The sequence below is a fragment of the Spermophilus citellus genome (assembly GCF_964194105.1).
Source record: "Spermophilus citellus genome assembly, chromosome: 6".
Classification (NCBI taxonomy): domain Eukaryota; kingdom Metazoa; phylum Chordata; class Mammalia; order Rodentia; family Sciuridae; genus Spermophilus; species Spermophilus citellus.
The window spans coordinates 33,928,589-33,948,375 of record NC_138187.1 but is presented as its reverse complement, the minus strand read 5'-3'; the positions used below and the strand labels follow the sequence as shown (position 1 = coordinate 33,948,375).

The following is a 19,787-nucleotide window of genomic DNA, read 5'->3' as shown; positions in this document are numbered from 1 at the left end:
ATTTCCAATTGAATGCGTCCACAACTGTTGAGAATTGATGTGTCTCATCTTTCCTCTGATAGCTCCTCTTAGAAGTTTTCACACTCATTAATACCTCTTTCTCCCCATTCCTAGTGTTTTAAATCCTGCTCTCAATGGTTCTATAACTTACTTCCTTTACTCAGTTTATCCACATCTTCCCTTGTTTACTTCCTGCCTCCTTCCAGACCACCATCATGGTGTCTTCAAGTATTTTTCCTTTATTATGTTTTTTACCTGTTCAACAATTTATTAAATAAACCATTAGTGAGAACGTATGACCTTCTACTGAAGTGCCAGCTCATCTGTCTGATCTTGCATTAGTGGTGAGAGGGTGAATTTGGGAGTCAGGCTAACCTGCCTGATTTGCTAGTCCTTAATCTCTTAGATCAGTGTCCTCATCTGTAAAAAATGTCTGTAAAAAATGGTGATGGTAACACTTTATATTGTTTTTTAAGAATTAGAAGAAGCTGGGTGCAGTGGCGCACAACTTGGAAGGCTAAGGCAGGAAGTTTGCGAGTTCAAAGCCAGCCTCAGCAATTTAGCAAGGCCCTAAGCGAATCAGTGGGACCCTGTCTCTGCATAAAATATAAAAAAGGACTGGGGATGTGGCTCAGTGGTTAAGTGCCCCTGGGTTCAATTTCCAGTACCAAAAAAGAAGAGATTACGCACGTACAACACCTGTACATATGCAATCATGTGTTCACAGTAGTTCCCATCCTTCTTTCCTTCTCTCCTTTGTCAGCCTTCTTTCTTTATGCCTGCTCCCCAGAGGATGGAGGCCATCCTATTCTACACTTGCTTGCTTATTTGCTTTAAAATTATTTTGTTTTTTTCCTTCCATTGTACATATCATTGCTACCAAAACTGTTTCCCTTCTGCCTCATGACATCTTGCTACTGGTCCTCCTTCTTATAAAATTCAACTTGAAACTCACTTCCACAAAGCCTGCTTTTCTTAACCCAACTTAGCACGACTACTCTTTTGTTTTTTATTTCTCTTCAGTTAAATAATTTGTATTTCATTAATTGGAGTATGCTGTTTTTTTTCATTTTGAGACATGTTTACCAATAATTTTTTCCTTTAAAATTTTTAGAATCTGATGTGCCAGCAGAACTCCAGGTGTTAAAAGAACCCCTACAACAGCCAACTTTCCCTTTTGCAGTTGCAAACCAGCTACTGCTTGTTTCTTTGCTGGAACACTTGAGTCATGTGCATGAACCAAACGTACGTCGATCAAAACAGGTGTTTAAATGTAAGTAAAAATAACTTGATCTTGCTAAGTAAAGCTTATGAAAACACTATATTGGGTCCAAGAAACAGCTGGTGTATAAAATTGGGTCAATATTAAGTGTGAATAATTTACATCCCTTAAATTCATATTTTCTTTGGGTAACTCCTGGGGCCCCAAAATTGCATGTAATTGCATAAATAAAAGACTTTTTTTGGTTTTTGTTTTTGGGTACTGGGGCTTGAACCCAGGGGTGCTTTAAAACTGAGCTACCTCCTCAGCCCTTTTGATTTTTTAAATTTTTAGATGGGGTCTCACTAAGTGGCTGAGGCTGGCCTCAAACTTTCGATCCTCCTGCCTCAGCCTTCCGAGGTGCTGGAAATAAGAGTGTGCCACTGCTCTCAGCTAAAAGAGCATTATTTGGTATCTGTAGTATAATGTGATATTCATATGATTTTTGAAGATCTGTTTTGATTTGGTTGACATGCAGCTAAAAGAATGCATTCTGAACCAGTTCTTGACCAGACCAGAGAACTAGAATAGCTGCATATTGTGTTGTTGAAAATGTTTTTTATTCCTACCATAGGGTACTTGTATGAGAAACTTGAGCCAAAAAGTGAATAGAATTATAGATGATGTTTCTGCTTCAGCACTTTTTTTCCATTTTGCAGTACTGGGGATTGAATACAGAGGTGGTCTACCAGTAAGTTACATCCCTAGCCGTTTTTAATTTTCATTTTGAGACAGGGTCTTGTTAAAATGCCTAGACTGGTCTCAAACTTTCACTGTTCCTGCCTCAGCCTCTAGGGCAGCTGAAATTATAGGCATGCGTTATAGGCATGGGCTACCACGCCCAGCTGGTTGTTTATTGACTTCGAGACCATTGTAGCTGCTTTAATATCTCCAGTCACAGATTCTGAGGTTCTTTTCTACTAAAAAGATCTTCCCAGGTCTTGTTTGGTGTTAGAAATTCTCAAACTTACACATTTATGTGGTCTTAGAACTTAATATATTTTAGTTAAAGATGTTCTCATTTTTGTAAGCTTGATGGGACATAAAAAGTAGTAAAAATATTTGTATAGTGTACATTCATTATTTTCTCAATAAAAGCAAATCTTATACTGTACATCCTAAGCAGTGGCATATGTGGGGGGCATAAGAGGTGATTCTTAGGTTCTAGAACCCTGGTACCTAGGGTTTATTGCATTAGATTCATGGTATAGAAAGTTAAGTTATAATAATGTTGCTGCAGTAACATTGCTTATAGTTAAAGCAGATTTGTAGATCTTACTGTTCTTTTTGGTGATTGTGGGAACTGAATCCAGGGCCTTGTTCACTGAGCAACTCCCCCAGCCTAATTTTAAGATAATTTTGAATTCCTTATATACAGCATTTTTAGATTATTGAACTTTAAAAACTCTAATTTTTTAGAGAAGATTCTAGTTGGCTTTATTTTTGTTATGGGCCAGGCTATATGGGCAATGACCAAACAAACTCCATTTTACCCTAAAATTACATATCATGTAAGAAATGCTTCTCCCACGGGAAAGCCCCACCTCTGTACCCATTAAGAGTTACCTAGCACAGCGTACTTGGCAACACAAAATAGCACTTTTTTTTTTAAGTTGTTGATGGACCTATATTTTGTTCATATTTATATGTGGTGCTGAGAATTGAACCCAGTGCCTCATGTATGTAAGGCAAGCTCTCTACCAATGAGCCTTAATCACAGCCCCAAAATAGCAATTCTTATAGCAATTTTCTTATGTAGTTCTCTTTGGTTTCTATTTTTCTTGGGCAGTATACCTTGTCAGAGATTGTCTAGATGTTCGTAACTATTCTCTAACTTGTACTGAACTAGGGTCATTTTGACCCATGTCCTTTCTGCTTGCTTGCTGCTATGCCAACCTGGGAAGTCCCATGGGAAATACCAGTGTACCCAACGCATTGTCCCGCTAACTGCCCAATTCAGCTTCTGTACCTGCTTGCTTGCAGCTGATCAACCTGAATGTGGTTTTTGTCTTATATATATAAATATCCTAAAATGTTCAGGCTCGGGGCTGTTCCTTGCAGAGACAGTTATGGGTCCTGCAGGGGCCAGTCATTGGCTGGCTGACTAGATAAAGACTCTTAAATTTGGACAAAACTGGGATGTGGTATGTTTTCTTAGCGATCTGCCCCACAATAATTTTGTGATTCTAGAATCAAGCAACATCTCAATTCTATAGAATAAATGTTCCTAAATAAATATTTTTGCTGTGATTAAGTTACTTGATCTCAGTGGAGAGTTTTGAGTGTGAACAGAATATCCTCTATGATATCTGTATTTCTCATGAGTAAAAGCCAGGGCATCTCTGTAGAAACTTTTTTTCTGAAGAGCCTGGTATTTGGACTATATATACATCTACTGTGCTCTTTGCATGTTGGCTTAAGATGTTCTGTAACAGAGAAAAACAGTTAATACTCACTTCTGTTGTTACTTCTTATGTTTTTTTCTCCTATCTCTATTATCTTATTGCCTATCAACGAAATGTAATGTGTGAAGATTTTACATTTTTTTCTTGCCCCCCCCCACACCTTTTTAATGGAACTTAGTACTTCAATGACTAGGCATATAAGCATAGCATACTGGGCAACACAAAATAGCAAATGACTACAGTTTAAGATGGTAGTAATTACAAATGTGTTCTTGATCAGTTAATGTACCTGTTGCTCCCCTGTTTGAGAATCAATCTTCAAGCCATTTTATTAATGCAAAATCTTCGTTTTGCATGTTCTTCTTTTATAGTACTTTGTGAGACCTTTATCAAAATGGGGCTGCTGTCTTCTTTCACCTGCAGTGATGAGTTTAGCTCATTGAGACTACATCACAACAGAGCTATTACTCATTTAATGAGGTCTGCCAAAGACAGAGTTCGCCAGGTAAGCCCTAATGGGTGTGCTCTGTGTATGAAAAAAATAGAGAACTAAATTTTAAAGCATTATGAAATTCTAATTACATGTCAGGAATTTTAAAATATAAACTTTGCTTATTCAGCAACATTTATGAAATATTATGTGTTAGACTCTTTGAGGTGCTGAGGTAAAATCATTGAACAAAATAGATCAAAATCCCTGCCCTCATGGAGATTATATTTGGATGAGAGGGCAGAAAACAATAGGAAAAAATATAAAAATATATGAGGTGTTAGGTGGTGTTAATATAAAAGACAAACATAAGGAAGTGAAGGGGCTTTGGAGATGTTGGGAGAGGCTGTGTAACTTTCACATAGGGTGGCCAGGGAGGGCCTCACTGACACAATGTTAAAGTCAAGAGTTGAAGGTGAGAGAATAAACTATGCAGATATGTAGAAGAAGATCATTCCAAGCAGAGGAACAGTGTAGGAGGGTCTCATGGTGGGTATGCAAGTGGCAGTCTGCTGAGGCTGGGAGTGAGGGACTGTAAGGCATCCCTATGGCTGGAGTAGAGTGAGCAAAGGGGAGAATTTAGAGGGAACCCCTAAATTCAGGGAAAGAAAGGAGTGGAGGGGACAGATGAAGTAGGACCTTGAGACCATTTTTTTAAAAAAAATATTTTTTTAAGTTATTGATGGACCTTTATTTTATTCATTTATATGTGGTGCTGAGAATTGAACCCAGTGGCTCACACGTGCTATTTATTTATTTATATATATTTTTTGAGAGAGAGAGAGAGAGAATTTTTAATATTTTTTAGTTTTTGGCGGACACAACATCTTTGTTTGTATGTGGTGCTGAGGATCGAACCCGGGCCGCACGCATGCCAGGCGAGCGTGCTACCGCTTGAGCCACATCCCCAGCCCTTGAGACCATTTTAATGTGCTTGGTTTTTACTCAGAATAAGATGGGACACATTGCAATTTTTTGAGCATAGGAGTGACATAATGTGATTTACATTTTATTTTTTATTTATTTTTTTGGTACCGGGAATTGAACTCAGGGGCATTCAACCAATGAGCCCCAGCCCCAGCCCCAGCCCTATTTTGTATTTTATTTAGACAGGGTCTTGTTGAGGCTGGCTTTGAACTTGCAATCCTGTCTCAGCCTCCCTAGCTGCTGGGATATAGGCTTGTGCCACCTTGCCCAGCTGATACACATTTTATTGTACATTTAAACTATTCACACCACTACTATATTGAGAATATGCCAATGGGGGTCAAAGGCAGAAACAGGGAAGCAGGTACAGTCATACAGGCAAAGGTGGTGTGGAATGGGCTGGTAGCATTGGAGATGTGGGAAGTGATAAGTTTTTATATATACTTGAAAACAAAGTCAACATTGGCTCATGAAGCTCCTTGGTAAATATATTCTCAACTTTGAAATATTTTCAATTGTAAACTCTTAGGTTATATTAAAAATGCTGTTTTTTTTTTTTTTTTTCCCAGCCACAGTGGTGCTTGTCTGTAATTCTAGCTGCTTGGGAGGCTGAGACAGAAGAGTCACAAGTTTAAAGCCAGCCTCAGCAATTAGTTGAGATCCTAAGCAATTTACTAAGACCCTGGTCTCAAAATAAAAAAAGTAATAAAAAAGGGCTGGGGATGTGGCTCAGTGGTTAAGCATCATTGGATTTGATCTCTGGTATTCTGATCCCCACCCATCACCAAAAGCTGTTTTTGGTTTTGTTTTCAATATTGTTTTGAGTATTTGGGGCTATAAATGTGACATTGAATTTTGAAAGATTGCATATTTCAAACTTTTCAAAACGTTTTTTTAAAAGTACTTTTTTTGTTTCAGGATCCTTGTGAGGATAATTCTTATATGCAGAAGATCAGGTATGTGTTAAGTACTTCTTTGATTACGCACAGACTAAACTATTCAAAAGAAATCAGTATTAATTTGAGAGTTAAAAAATAATGTTGTTAGGGTAGTTTATGATTCTTTTTGGAACCTGGAATTGAACCCAGGGGTGCTTAACCATTGAGCCACATCCCCAACTCTTTTTTTTTTTTTTTTTTTTTTGAGACAGAGTCTTGCTAAGTTGCCTAGGGCCTCACTGAGTTGCTGAGGCTAGCCTGGAACTTTCCATCCTCCTGCTGCAGCTTCCTAGGCTGCTGGGATTACAGGCGTGCTCCATTACACTAGGATAGTTAATGACAATTTAAGACTATGTTGTTAGCGCTTAGTCCTGCTCCAGGACTTGCTTTCTCATTTCTTTCCTCTTCCAACTCTTGTCCCCATTGAGTGTGGATTCTGTTAAGCCCCACTGTTAATTCACCTTACTGATACCCCATCTCTTTTAGGGAACATCTGTTTACAAAATATTTAAAATCTATGTCTGGTCTGCATCGTAATTTAAATAAATTTGTTACTGAGTTTACCTAATCAACTACTGTCCAGTAACCTTCCTTAGGATTTCTGTTGTAAAACATTGGTGGTAATTTATAACTGGTAAGGGACTTGAAATTAGTTTAATGACCCCTTTGCTATTTTCAGTACATTGTTGATTTGCTTAGCCAATGTTTTCTTTATAAAGAATGAAAAATTTTACTTCATTTTATATATATATATTTTAGTTGTAGATGGATAGTTACTTTTATTTTATGTGGTGCTGAGGATTGAACCCAGTGCCTCACATGTGCTAGGCAAGTGCTCTACCACTGAGCTACAACCCCAGCCTCACTTTAGTTCATATTTTTATAAATATTGCAGTTTAGTAATAGATGATTGCAGTTTAGTAATAGATGATTGCAGTTTAGTAACAGATGAGTCAGCAGATTTGTACATAATACAGTGAATATGAACTGTCCTAGAACATATTGTTTCAGGTTTTAATATTGATTATATATTTGGCAACTGTAGGGGAGCAGACTTTTAATCCTAATGATTTGGTAGGCTGAGGCAAGAGTGTTGCAAGTTGGAGACCAGCCTTAGCTACTTAGTGAGAACCTGTCTCAAATTTAAGAAAAGCACTGGGAATGTGGTTCAGTGGTAAAGTGTCTCTGGGTTCAATCCCCAGTACCAAAAATATTGATTATGTTTTTGTGTTTAACTTTTAGATCCAGGGAAATAGCCTTTGAAGCACAAACTTCACGTTACTTGAATGAATTTGAAGAAATTGCCATCTTAGGAAAAGGTGGATATGGAAGAGTATACAAGGTTTGTTTTCTACTTGCTCATTTTGACCCATTACTCTATAAATAAGTGTATTTTGAGAAGTTGTTTTCATTATTATTATTATTATTATTATAAAGCACTCAGAGAATGCCTAGATGTCACATTTATTTATTTATCGTTATGATTTATTATTTACAGGGAAATATGTAGGTTTTAATATTTTTCATTTCTTTTTTTTTTTTAAAGAGAGAGGAGAGAGAGAATTTTTTAATATTTATTTTTCAGTTTTCGGTGGACACAACATCTTTATTTTATTTTTATGTGGTGCTGAGGATTGGACCCAGTGCCCCCCGCATGCCAGGCTACCGTGCTACCACATCCCCAGCCCAAGTTTTAATATTTCTCTAAGAACACTAGGTGTATTCTGAAAACATAAGAGCTTTGTTTTATGGTATATTCTTTTTTTTTAATATTTATTTTTTAGTTTTAGTTGGACACAATACCTTTATTTTTATTTATTTATTTTTATGTGGTGCTGAGGATTGAACCCAGGGCCTTGCATGTGCTAGGCAAGCACTCTACTGCTGAGCTGCAACCCTAGCCCTTAGGGTATATTCTTATTAAAAATGTACAACTACTTGTGAGACTGAGACGGAGGATTATAAGTTCAAGACCAGCTTTGGCAACTTAGAAAGACCCTTTCTCAAAGTAAAATATAAAAAACAGGCTTGGGCCTAATCTCCATCATGTGGGATTAGGCTCCAACTTCCTTAATAAGACTCCTGTGGTGCAAGAATTAAAATCGAATCAGTAAATGGGATGGACTCAAGTTAAAAAATTTCTTCTCAGCAAAAGAAACAATCTGTGAGGTGAATAGAGAGCCTACATCTTGGGAGCAAATCTTTACCCCTCACACATCAGATAGAGCACTAATCTCTAGGGTATATAAAGAACTCAAAAAGCTAAGCACCAAAAAAACTAATAACCCAATCAGTAAATGGGCCAAGGACCTGAACAGACACTGAAATGTCTGTTCCCTGATATACAATCAATCAATAAATATATGAAAAAATGTTCATCATCACTAACAATTAGAGAAATGCAAATCAAAACCACTCTAAGATTTCATCTCACTCCAGTCAGAATGGCAGCTATTATGCATACAAATAACAATAAGTGTTGACGAGGATGTGGGGAAAAAGGTACACTCATACACTGCTGGTGGGACTGCAAATTGGTGCAGCCAATATGGAAAGCATTATGGAGATTTCTTGGAAAATTGGGAATGGAACCACCATTTGACCCAGCTATCCCTCTCCTTGGTCTATACCCAAAGGACTTAAAAACAGCATACTACAGGGACATAGCCACATCAATGTTTCTAGCAGCACAATCACAATAGCTAAACTGTGGAACCAACCTAGATGCCCTTCAGTAGATGAATGGATAAAAAAAAATGTGGTATATATACACAATAGAATATTACTCAGCAATAAAAGAGAATAAAATCATGGCATTTGCAGGTAAATGGATGGAGTTAGAGAAGATAATGCTAAGTGGAGTTAGCCAATCCTAAATTCGAATGTTTTCTCTGATATAAGGAGGCTTATTCATAGTGGGATAGGGAGAGGAAGCATGGGAGGAATAGATGAACTCTAGGTAGGGCAGAGGGGTTATAAATGATGGTGGAATGTGATGATCATTATTATCCAAAGTACATGTATAAAGACATGAATTGGTGTGAATATACTTTATACATGACCAGAGATATGAAAAATTGTGCTCTATATGTGTAATAAGAATTGTAATGCATTCTGCTGTCATATATAAATAATAAATTAAAAAAAAACAACAACCCCAAAACAGGGCTGGGGATGTAGCTCAGTGGTAGAGTGCCCCTGGGCTCAATTCCTAGTACAAAAAAGAAGAAAAAAAGTGTTGGGGCTAGGGATGTGGCTCAAGCGGTAGTGCGCTTGCCTGGCATGCGTGCGGCCTGGGTTCGATCCTCAGCACCACATACAAAAAAAGATGTTGTGTCTGCCGAAAACTAAAAAATAAATATTAAAATTCTCTCTCTCTCTCTCTCTCTCTCTCTCAAAAAAAAAAAAAAGTGTTAATATGGCTGGGGATGTAGTTTTTGGGATAGAGCTAGCATGTGTAAAGTCCTGGGTTTAATCCTCAGCAACACACACATACACATACACACACACACACACACACACACACACACTCAGTGTTACTAAAAAGAATATCCTGCATTTTGGGGCTTAGGTAGGTTAGCTGATGTTCCTGTTCTTTAGACCTGGAACCTTTGGGTGTCAGACTCACACAGTTTACAAAGCTGCAGTCCAGCCGAGTAGGACTCACTTCCCAGAAAACAGGGGCAAGGATTCATGGCTTTAGCTTAATTTGATCTTTTTGGCTAGTTTGGGTTAACTAAGCTCAGAATAGAGGAACTTATTAATTTATAATTTATTGGAACTTAATACTTGGTCTTTTCTGCTTTTTAGGTCAGGAATAAATTAGATGGCCAGCATTATGCAATTAAGAAAATTCTGATTAAGGGTGCAACTAAGACTGACTGCATGAAGGTATGATTTTAAGAAGTGTTTTGAGCTAGGCCCAGTGATAGCATGTACCTGCATTTCATCTGCTGGGATGCTGCGGACTTGGATGTGGGACTTGTGCCCAGGAGTTCAAGATGGGCTTGGGCAACATAGCAAGCCTCATTTCAAAGAAAGAAACAAAGATTTATTTTGTATAATTGTGAATTAAGTTCCTTTTCAAAGGAGTTATATGTGTATTTGGCAAATAGTAGGTGGTATGGATTGCTCTCTTACAAGATGAGATTGTAGTATAGTATAAATATCAAAACTAAATTTTTATTTAAGGTAATTTTTTGTACACTACCACATTTCAAGTCATTGCTGGGGAAATTAATTTTTCAGGTAAATGATTAGTGTATAGTACAATTTATTACTATAAAGCATGAGCCCGGTTTGTCTAGGTATTCCCCCTACATGCTATTGTGGTTCTGGGAAAACTGCCTTATTTTCTGAGTTGCTGTTTCTCTCACTTGACTATAGTGTTTTTTTTTACTTACCTTGATTTGATGTAGGAAATCAGATGAGAGAATGATAATGAATGAGCTTTACGAAACATAAAGTACTGTATAAATTTAAGTTATTTAGTTGCTGTAACTATTTGTCTCTCACTAGAATATCCCCATTGACATAGTTCAGATTGCTTGTACAGAAAGATTTTTATTATTTGCTCTTGAACAAGAAGTGTTCAAGAGGAATAAACACTTAACAAATTGCTGGTAAAATCTCTTTACATTTTCTTTAGGTACTACGGGAAGTAAAGGTGCTGGCAGGTCTTCAACACCCTAATATTGTAGGCTATCATACTGCATGGATAGAACATGTTCATGTGGTCCAGCCCCAAGGTAAGTCATTTTTGACTATACAAATTGAGCATCCCATGTCTGAAAACATGAAATCTGAAAAGCTCTGAAATTCAACACTTTTAGAGTGTTAAAATTTTTTAGATTTTGTAGTCTGTGTGAATATTTCAGAATCTGGAAAAAATCCAAAGTCTGATTTATTTCTGGTCCTGTGCATTTTGGATAAGAGATACTCAACCTATATAATAAAATGGTTGGAGTATTTCTACTTGTGAGCCAAATCTTGCCTACCCTTGTTTTTGTATATTCCAAGTTGAGAATGGTTTTTTACTTTCAAATAGTTAAAAGGAATGAAAAGAATATTTTGGGAGTTATGAATAATTCAAATTGGGTTATCTAAGCTCAGAATGTGATTTTTTGGAACTTAATAAAAAAGTTTATTAGAACACAGGCTTATGTACCTATTGCTTTTGCACTACAACAGAATTCAGGTTGCAACTGAGTCCCTTAGAGTTAACAAAACCTAAACTGTTTTCTTTCAGGTTTTCTATAAAAAGTTTGCTGACTCCTGGTGTATACAACAAGTCTGTTTTTATACTTTCTAAAACAAGCCTGCTATTTTAATAAAGATGGTGTATTCATTTTGACTTATAGTCACATTTGGTATTATCTATACATTTTAGCTCTGCTTTTAACTTGAAGTACTGGGCTGCTTGCAGACATTTATATTTTGTTTTGTTTAACAGGCAGAGTTCCTATTCAGTTGCCCTCTCTCGAAGTGCTCTCTGATGTGGACAGGTATGAGGTGTATGCACATTAGACATTGTTTACTGTGGCCTGCACTGACTCGCCTTTGCCTTTTCCTATTGGGAGCTTGGCAGGAGTGTTTTAGGCTTTCTTTTTGTTTATTTTTATTAAAAAATATTAAATTGCTTTATACTCAAGTATTTTAGTATGTTAAATAGAGGGTGCTACTGGAACGATTTGATACCCTTTTCAAAAAGCTTATCTATAAGATTCCTACAGACTTGAAGAAGCAGTTGAGATACTCTTTTGATCTCTTTTTACAGTCACTTTTATTTTTTGCTGTATTTTTCCTCCAGGGATCAATATGGTGTTAAAGACAATGAAAGTAGCAGCTCGTCAATCATCTTTGCTGAGTTTACCTCAGAAAAAGAAAAACCCTTTGGAGAATGTGACATCGAAAATCAGAATAATAAATTGGTGAACTACACCACAGATTTAGTTATAAGGGACAGCAATGAACTTGAGTCATCCATTGATCTCCAGGAAAATGGCTTGGCTGATTTGTCTGACAGATCGATTGTCAAACATCAGCTGCCAGTCAGGCATAATTCAGACCTGGAAAGGAATTTCACATCCATTGAAGAGTCTTCTGAAGAAAACTTTAACTTGTTGGGACAGACAGAGGTAAAACATTTTCCCAGAACCTACTGATGAGATGTATCTTAAAAATTGTATGAAGGATTGTAATGGGCCTGCCTTCTCAGTTGACTTCCCACTTGGCATGCCTCCCTGTCTCTGCTCTCGCTCTTCTGTGCTGTGTTCAGTCTTGGATTCACCATGTTTTCTCTTGCCATATGGCCCTTATATTTGGTCTGCCTCCTTCACTTAGATCCTACTAATGACCCTTTTCTGACTTCCCTAGTGGGTTATTGCTTCTCTAGACATTCTTTAATGTCTGCGCTGGACTTGGAAGCCTCATTCACACTCTATTTCTGTAGTGTGTTAGCATCATGCTATAAAAATATATTTATGCAAAGAGTTTTCTATTTTTAGAGCTTTATTTTAGATGAGTCCTATAGGATTACCAGGTCAGTTTTCAGAATATTCTTATTGAGGGTTATACTAATGTGCTGGTCAGACTTCCTTCACTGGTATTGAATATTAGTATTTTAAAAAGTGAGCATTAACAAAGTCTTTACAGAATCTGTCATTAGAATTGCAAAACTGTATATCTCAGCTATATATACACAACACAGAACACAGAATTCTTGTCAAGGAATATATATGTCTGTGTGTATGTTTTTGTTTTTTGATACCAGTGTGTAAACACTGAGCCCATGTCCCCAGCCCTTTTTTTAAAAAAATATTTATTTTTTAATTGTAGGTAGAAATACAATATCTTTATTTTATGTGGTGCTGAGGATCGAACCCAGTACCTCACATGTGCTAGGTAAGCACTCTACCACTGAGCCACAACCCCAGCCTGTCCCCAGCCCTTTTGATATTTTTATTTTGAGACAGAGTCTAAGTTGATTAGGGCCTTGTTAAGTTGCTAAGGCTGACCTTGAACTTGAATTCCTCTTGCTGAGATTACAGATGTGTGGGCTTTTTTTTTTTTTTAATATATATATATATATATATATTTAGTTGTAGATGGACACAATACCTTTATTTATTTATATGTGGTACTGTGGATCGAACCCAGGGCCTCATCATGCATGCTAGGCAAGTACTCTACCACTAAGCCACAACCCTAGCCCAACTTTTTTTTTTTTTTTAAATGAAAAAACTTTGAATGGATTCACCTGAATCCAAAGGAGTTTAGTTTGAGGGACTTCTAATCAGAATTGTTTCATTTTTCTGTATTTCTGGAAGATTTCCTTTGATGCCTAAATGAGTGGGCTGTAGGAAGTTTAATGTTTGCTTATATTTTTCTTGAATAAGTTATTATGTACTATGTGAAGCCAAAGTATATATACTTCAGTAGAGTTGTAGAGTACTACATAAGCTTCTTTGATGTTTTATCTTAGATTTAAAAACTGTTTGCAGACCAGTTTCAGAACTGGTTCCTCCGTGTGTCATGTTCGGGAGCTTCTACCATTGGACTCCTACTGACTCCAGCCTGGCCTACCCTTGCCTGGGTCTGGGTCCTTAGTGCTTAGCCATTGTTTTTGGCCTAGAGTAGGCAAGTTGAGTGTTGCGTGAATTAGCAAATATGGGAGCCCACAGTGTGTCCTGTCCTAGGTGCAGTACCACCTGATGTTGCATATCCAAATGCAACTGTGTGAGCTCTCCCTGTTTGACTGGATAGCGGAGAGGAACAAGCGGAACCAAGAGTGTGTGGATGAAGCTGCCTGTAAGTACCATCTGAATAGTAAATACTGAAGGGGAAATAAAGATAGTCAAATCTTTCTCATCTAATGTTAGGAATTGCCTCTGGAGCTTTAGGTTTAAAAAAAAAAAAGAATAATAAAACTAACAATAAAAAACTTCAAAGAAATAGTTGTGCTTTTTTTCAACATTTTGCAAGAACAAATTTGGAAGCTAAATTTCTAAGTAATAAAGTTTTATTATATTGAAAGAGTACTATGATGGAATTTAGGTTAATGATTTTGGGTAGAATTTTTAAAAATTTTATTCTAATTTGTTATATATGACAGTAGAATGCAATTCAATTAATTTTACATAAATCAAGCACAACTTTTCATGTTTCTAGTTGTACACAAAGTATTTTCATACATGTACTTAGGGTAATGATGTCTGTCTCATTCCACCATTTTTCCTACCTCTATGCCCCCTCTCTTCTCCTTCCTCTCTTTTGCCCTATCTAAAGTTTGTCTGTTCCTCCCACGCTTCACCCCACATCCAAAGAAAACATTTGGCATTTGGTTTTTGGGGATTGGTTTGTTTCTTTTTTTTTTTTTTTTTTTTTTTAGAAAATATTTATTTATTTATTTCGTTTTAGGGGGACACAATATCTTTATTTTATTTTTATGTGGTGCTAAGGATAGAACCCAGTGCCTCATGCATGCTAGGTGAGCTCACGACCACTGAGCCACAATCCCAGCCCCGGATTGGCTTACTTCACTTAGCATTATATTCTCCAGTTCTATCCATTTACCTTTAATTGCCATGATTTTATTCTCTTTTAATGCTGAGTAATATTCCATTGTGTGTATATACCACATTTTTTTTTTTTTACCCATTCATCTATTGAAGGGTGTTTAGGTTGGATCCACAATTTAGCTATTGTGAATTGTGCTGCTATAAACATTGATATGTCTGTGTCCCTGTAGTATGCTGTTTTTAAGTCCTTTGGGTATAAACCGAGGAGTAGGATAGCTGGGTCAGATGGTGGTTCCATTCCCAGTTTTCCAAGGAATCTCCATACTGCTTTCTATATTGGCTAATTAACCAGAGACCCTGTGCCTAATAGAAGAAAAAGTAGGCCCAAATCTTCATCATGTCGGATTAGGCCCCAGTTTCTTTAATAGAATTCCTATTAAAATCAGGAGTCAATAAATTGGATGGATTCATACTAAAAAGCTTCTTTTCAGCAAAACAAACAGTGAAGTGAATAGAGAATCTACAGATGGGAACAAATTTTTACCACACGCACATCAAAGCACTAATTTCTAGGATATATAAAGAACTCATAAAAACAAGTAAACCAATCAACAAATGGGCTAAGGAACTGAACAGACACTTCTCAGAAGATCATATACAGTCAGTCAACAAATATATGAAAAATTATTCAACGTCTCTAGCAATTAGAGAAGTGCAAATCAAAACCACTCAGATTTCATTTCACTCCAGTCAGAATGGCAGCTATTAAGAATACAAATAACGACAGGGCTGGGGTTGTAGCTCAGTGGCAGAGTGCATGCCTAGCATACATGAGGCACTGGGTTTGATCCTCAACACCCCATAAAAATAAATAAAAAATAAAGGCATTCTGTCCATCTACAAGTACAAAAAAAAAAAAATTAAAAAAAAAGGATGTGGGGGAAAAAGGCACATGCATACATTAATATATTGTGGGACTACAAATTGGTGTAGCCAATTTGGAAAGTAGTATGGATACTTCTTATTTGTTTATTTCTGTGTGGTGCTAAGGATCAAATCCAGTGCCTCACACATGTGAGACAAGTGCTGTGCCACTGAGCTAAAGCCCCAGCCCTTGGGTAGAATTTTAACATTTCTAAGACAAAATCTGTTTAATTGTCAGTGGACCTTTAATTTATTTATTTATACATGGTACTCTCACATGCCAGGCAAGCACTCTACCACTGAACCACAACCCCAGCCCTAAGGCAAATTTAAATAGTTGTTTTACTTTATTATTCTCATTTTTTAAATTCTGAAATTGGTGCTCTTATAAAAAAATTTCTTATATAATCCAGGCTCCCCCCCTCCCATCAACACCCTATATATATAGGTCCTTCTAGAAACACTTTGTTGGATATTTAAAAAATATAACACTGATTCTCGGATTTGGCTGCACCTTAGAATCACATGTAGGATTTTTAAAAATGTTGAGTAACTTTACAGTGGAGAAGCCTGATACAACCTTAGCCAGAGATGGAAGTCACTATCAGTGTTGATAAGTCATGTTAGTGTGAGTATCCTTGGTATGATGTGATGAGAATGGCAGTTTATCTCTGTGATCTTCCTTTTTCCAAACCATAGTCCCAATCTAATCATGGGAAAAATAGTAGAAAAATCCCAATTGAAGTACAGAATACTTGATCAGTACTTTTCAAAATTGTCACAGGCCAGAGGTATCTAACGAGACACAACAACTCCATGTTATATGATAGGTATATCCTGATTGGGGTCCTGGAACAGAAAGAGGAAACTGTAAAGACTAAGGAAACCTGAGTGAACTGTGGACTTTAGTTAGTAATATTATCTATCAATATTGGTACACCCATTGTGACAAATGTATCATTTTAATGTAAGGTGTTGATAACAAGGGGAAGTGGGGGCTTGGGGATGTAGCTTAGTGGTGGAGAGCCTCCTTAGCATGCTCAAGGCCCTAGAGTCAATCCTGCCACTAAAGGGGAAAAAAAGAAAAAGGGGGACAACTGAGTGTAGGTTTTATGAAAACTTTTTGTACTATCTTTTCAGTTTTTCTGTAAATTCAAGATTATTTTAAAATGTAAAATCTGTTTTAAAAGAAAGCTGCTGGGGCTGGGGTTGTGGCTCAGTGGTAGAGCGCTCGCCTCGCACATGTGGGTTCATTCCTCAGCACCACATAAAAATAAATAAACAAAATAAAGATTAAAAAAAATAAAAGCTATCTGGGAGTATATCTGTTATTTTTATATAGAGTGATTGTTCTAAGATAGACCTTGGCCTTTGACACTTATTGGAAAATTTGCTTGATTCTCATGTCTAGCCAAAGTTAAAAATCACTATATATCAGAATGGTAGATGAGAGTGATCTGATTTTTTTCTTAATATTTTTTTAGTTGTAGATAGACCTAGTACCTTTATTTTATTTGTTTATTTTTCTGTGGTGCTGGGGATTGAACCCAGTGACTCATGCATGCTGGGCAATTGCTCTACCACTGAGCCACAACCCCAGCCTGAGAGTGACTTGATTTTAAGTCAAAACTAAATGTCAGTCATTAATCATTTGCTGTTCTTTATTGGGTCTAAGATATCCTTACTCAAATCTGAGACCAGCTTCCAATGCAAAAACAATGTCTCCAGAAGCTCCTCTATGTACTCCGGTGCTGCTTCTCTGGTTTACCATGTACTTAAGTGGAGGGAATGTACTTGGTCCAGTTCGGTTATGGCAGGTGGTGTGTTGGTTATTTTCAGTGCCTTGTGTATGTGTCTTTAGCCTGCTGCATAACCGTTGTAGTGCCATGTGCGGTTCCTTAGGAAAATGGACATAGTTTATTGAAGCACCATATGCAGTTGCTGATCTCTAAACTTCCATTTAGAGAATAAGTAATGAGTATGGCAGGAGAATTTTAATCTTTACCATCCAGTTCAAGAAATCTGTTAAAACAATAAAGGCAAAATATGTATGATGCTGCTAGGATGGTGTGTATGTGTATATGTATATATGTTTATGTAATATACAGAGTATTTACTTATTTTTAATTTTTTGGTGGTACTGGAGGTTGAACCTAGGAATGCTCTTCCACTGAGCTACATCTCCAGCCTTTTTTATGTTTTGAGACCAGGTTTCATTTAGTTCCCCAGGCTGACTTTGAATTTGTGATACTCCAGCCTCAGACTTCTGAGTAGCTGTGCCATCATGCTGGGCTGTTTTCTTCTTAAAATATTTTGAAGTTTTAACTTTGTAGTGTTGTACAACAGTGTGTTCATAGCTTTATGTTAGTTGTTTTTTTTTTTTTTTGACTTATGGACGAACCTTTATAAATTAATTTTTTTTTTTTAGTTGTAGATGGGCATAATACATTTATTTACTTTTACGTGGTACTGAGGATCAAACTCAATGCTTTACATGTGCTAGGCAGGTGCTCCACCACTGAGCTACAGCCCCAACCCCTTATTTATTTTTATGTGGTACCGAGAATTGAACCCAGTGCTTCACAAATGGTAGGCAAGTACTCTATCACTGAGGCATGACCCCAGTCCCACTTTACATCAGTTCTGTTTTCACATTTCACCATTCCAAATAATCCCAGGAATACAGACCTGGATTTGAGTCCTGACTATACTTACCAGCTTTAAGTTTCCATGCAAGTCTGGGAATACTCTGTCTATCATCTATCAGTTGTGGGTTGTCCCTGTGGTGTGGGGTTGTTGTGAGGATTAATGTGAGGAATATAAAGGATGTAGCAGATTGCCAGGCACAGAAAATGCCATGAATGGACACTACTGCCACAGAATCAGTACCCTGTCTGGCCAGGTCTGCCCCCAGGTCCAGTTTGAATCCTGTGACTATTGCCTGCCATTTGGAGATGTGAGGTGGATAAAACAAGAACCACATGTTTTCAAGACACCACAGGAAGGTAGTGGTTCTACATAATTGTGGCAGTCAAAAGCTTTTCTTACTTTTCTATCTAGACAGGAGTGTGGTAATCACTTTTGTGTGATAGGTAGTCAGAGCAGGGGTCTTTTATAAATGGAACCATTGCTTTTACCACACACACACACACCACACACACACACACATACACACACACAGAGAGAGAGAGAGAGAGAGAGAGAGAGAGAGAGAGAGAGGTTTGTCTTCTGAAGTACTTGCCCAATTATAAACTAGATATTGTAAAAATTATCCTCTGTGTGTGTGTGTGGAGTAGGTTTGAGCTCTAAAACAAACAAGGCTCATTCAAGAAGAACATGCAGGGTTCTTTTATATGAATGTAAACAATAGATTAGTTAATGATTTAAAATGACTGAGCTATTAAATGCTTAGTTTGATATTACTAAACTTAATTGGCAGGCAAACTCCAGGATTTCTTTATTAATTTTTTATTTAGTCTTATAAATATTAATTAGATGAATTAGTTCACTTTTTTTTTCTTGGTACTGGGAAACCCAAAGATGCTTTACTACTGAGCTATATCTTCAGTCCCTTTTATTTTTTACTTTGAGGAAAGGGTTAAGTTAAGGGTTAAGTTGCTCAGGCTGGTCTCGAACCTCTGATCCTCCTGCTTCAGCCTACCAAGTTACTGGGATTATAGGCTTGCACCACCATGCCCTATACTTTTTTCTTTTTGCCACATACTTCATTTGTCAGTCATTTTTGCAAATAAGTCTTCCAGATGATAGAAATTTACCTCTCAATCAAATAAAATTTATCTTATTCCACTATTTGTAATATCTTTAATATATTGTGGGCTAAGAAATTGGATTTGTTAGCATTAGATCTCAGGATGTCAAGGGTTGATGGGAACTTAAACTATATCTAAGCTAGTCATCTAATGCCTGAGAATTGTTTAAAAGGTAGTTGATACAGGGTGAAATTCATTCTGGGTGAAATTAGAGGTCCTTTCTTTCAGGTCACACAGTCCATCAAGGATTGGGTGCCAGTTTGATGGTTTCTTCTCTAGCTGAGGAACACTTTCTGTGTTGACTTTGTGCTTCAGATTATGCTCCACAGCTCCTTGACTTTGTTAAAAACTTGAGTGTTGTCTAAGTGTCTGAATCACCTTAACATTTAGATATTAATATAGTGGATTTTAAAAAATAGAGAAATGAAGCTATTTCCCATCCTGCCTTCCAGGTCCTTATGTTATGGCCAGTGTTGCAACAAAAATTTTTCAAGAATTGGTGGAAGGTGTATTTTACATACATGACATGGGAATTGTACACAGAGATCTGAAG

The 19,787-nt window shown here is 37.0% G+C and overlaps 1 protein-coding gene across 1 annotated transcript in view; it reads left to right on the top strand.

The window, feature by feature from the left end:
• Positions 1 to 19,787, top strand: part of EIF2AK1 (eukaryotic translation initiation factor 2 alpha kinase 1) — a 41,587-nt gene that overhangs the window by 9,439 nt on the left and 12,361 nt on the right. Inside the window, exons 2-11 of the mRNA XM_081297140.1 lie at positions 1,115 to 1,273; positions 4,038 to 4,171; positions 6,002 to 6,039; positions 7,264 to 7,363; positions 9,832 to 9,912; positions 10,670 to 10,769; positions 11,474 to 11,525; positions 11,831 to 12,158; positions 13,719 to 13,830; positions 19,687 to 19,787. Of these exons, the coding sequence (XP_081153266.1) occupies positions 1,115 to 1,273; positions 4,038 to 4,171; positions 6,002 to 6,039; positions 7,264 to 7,363; positions 9,832 to 9,912; positions 10,670 to 10,769; positions 11,474 to 11,525; positions 11,831 to 12,158; positions 13,719 to 13,830; positions 19,687 to 19,787 (1,205 nt within the window). The remainder of the gene's footprint in view (positions 1 to 1,114; positions 1,274 to 4,037; positions 4,172 to 6,001; positions 6,040 to 7,263; positions 7,364 to 9,831; positions 9,913 to 10,669; positions 10,770 to 11,473; positions 11,526 to 11,830; positions 12,159 to 13,718; positions 13,831 to 19,686) is intronic.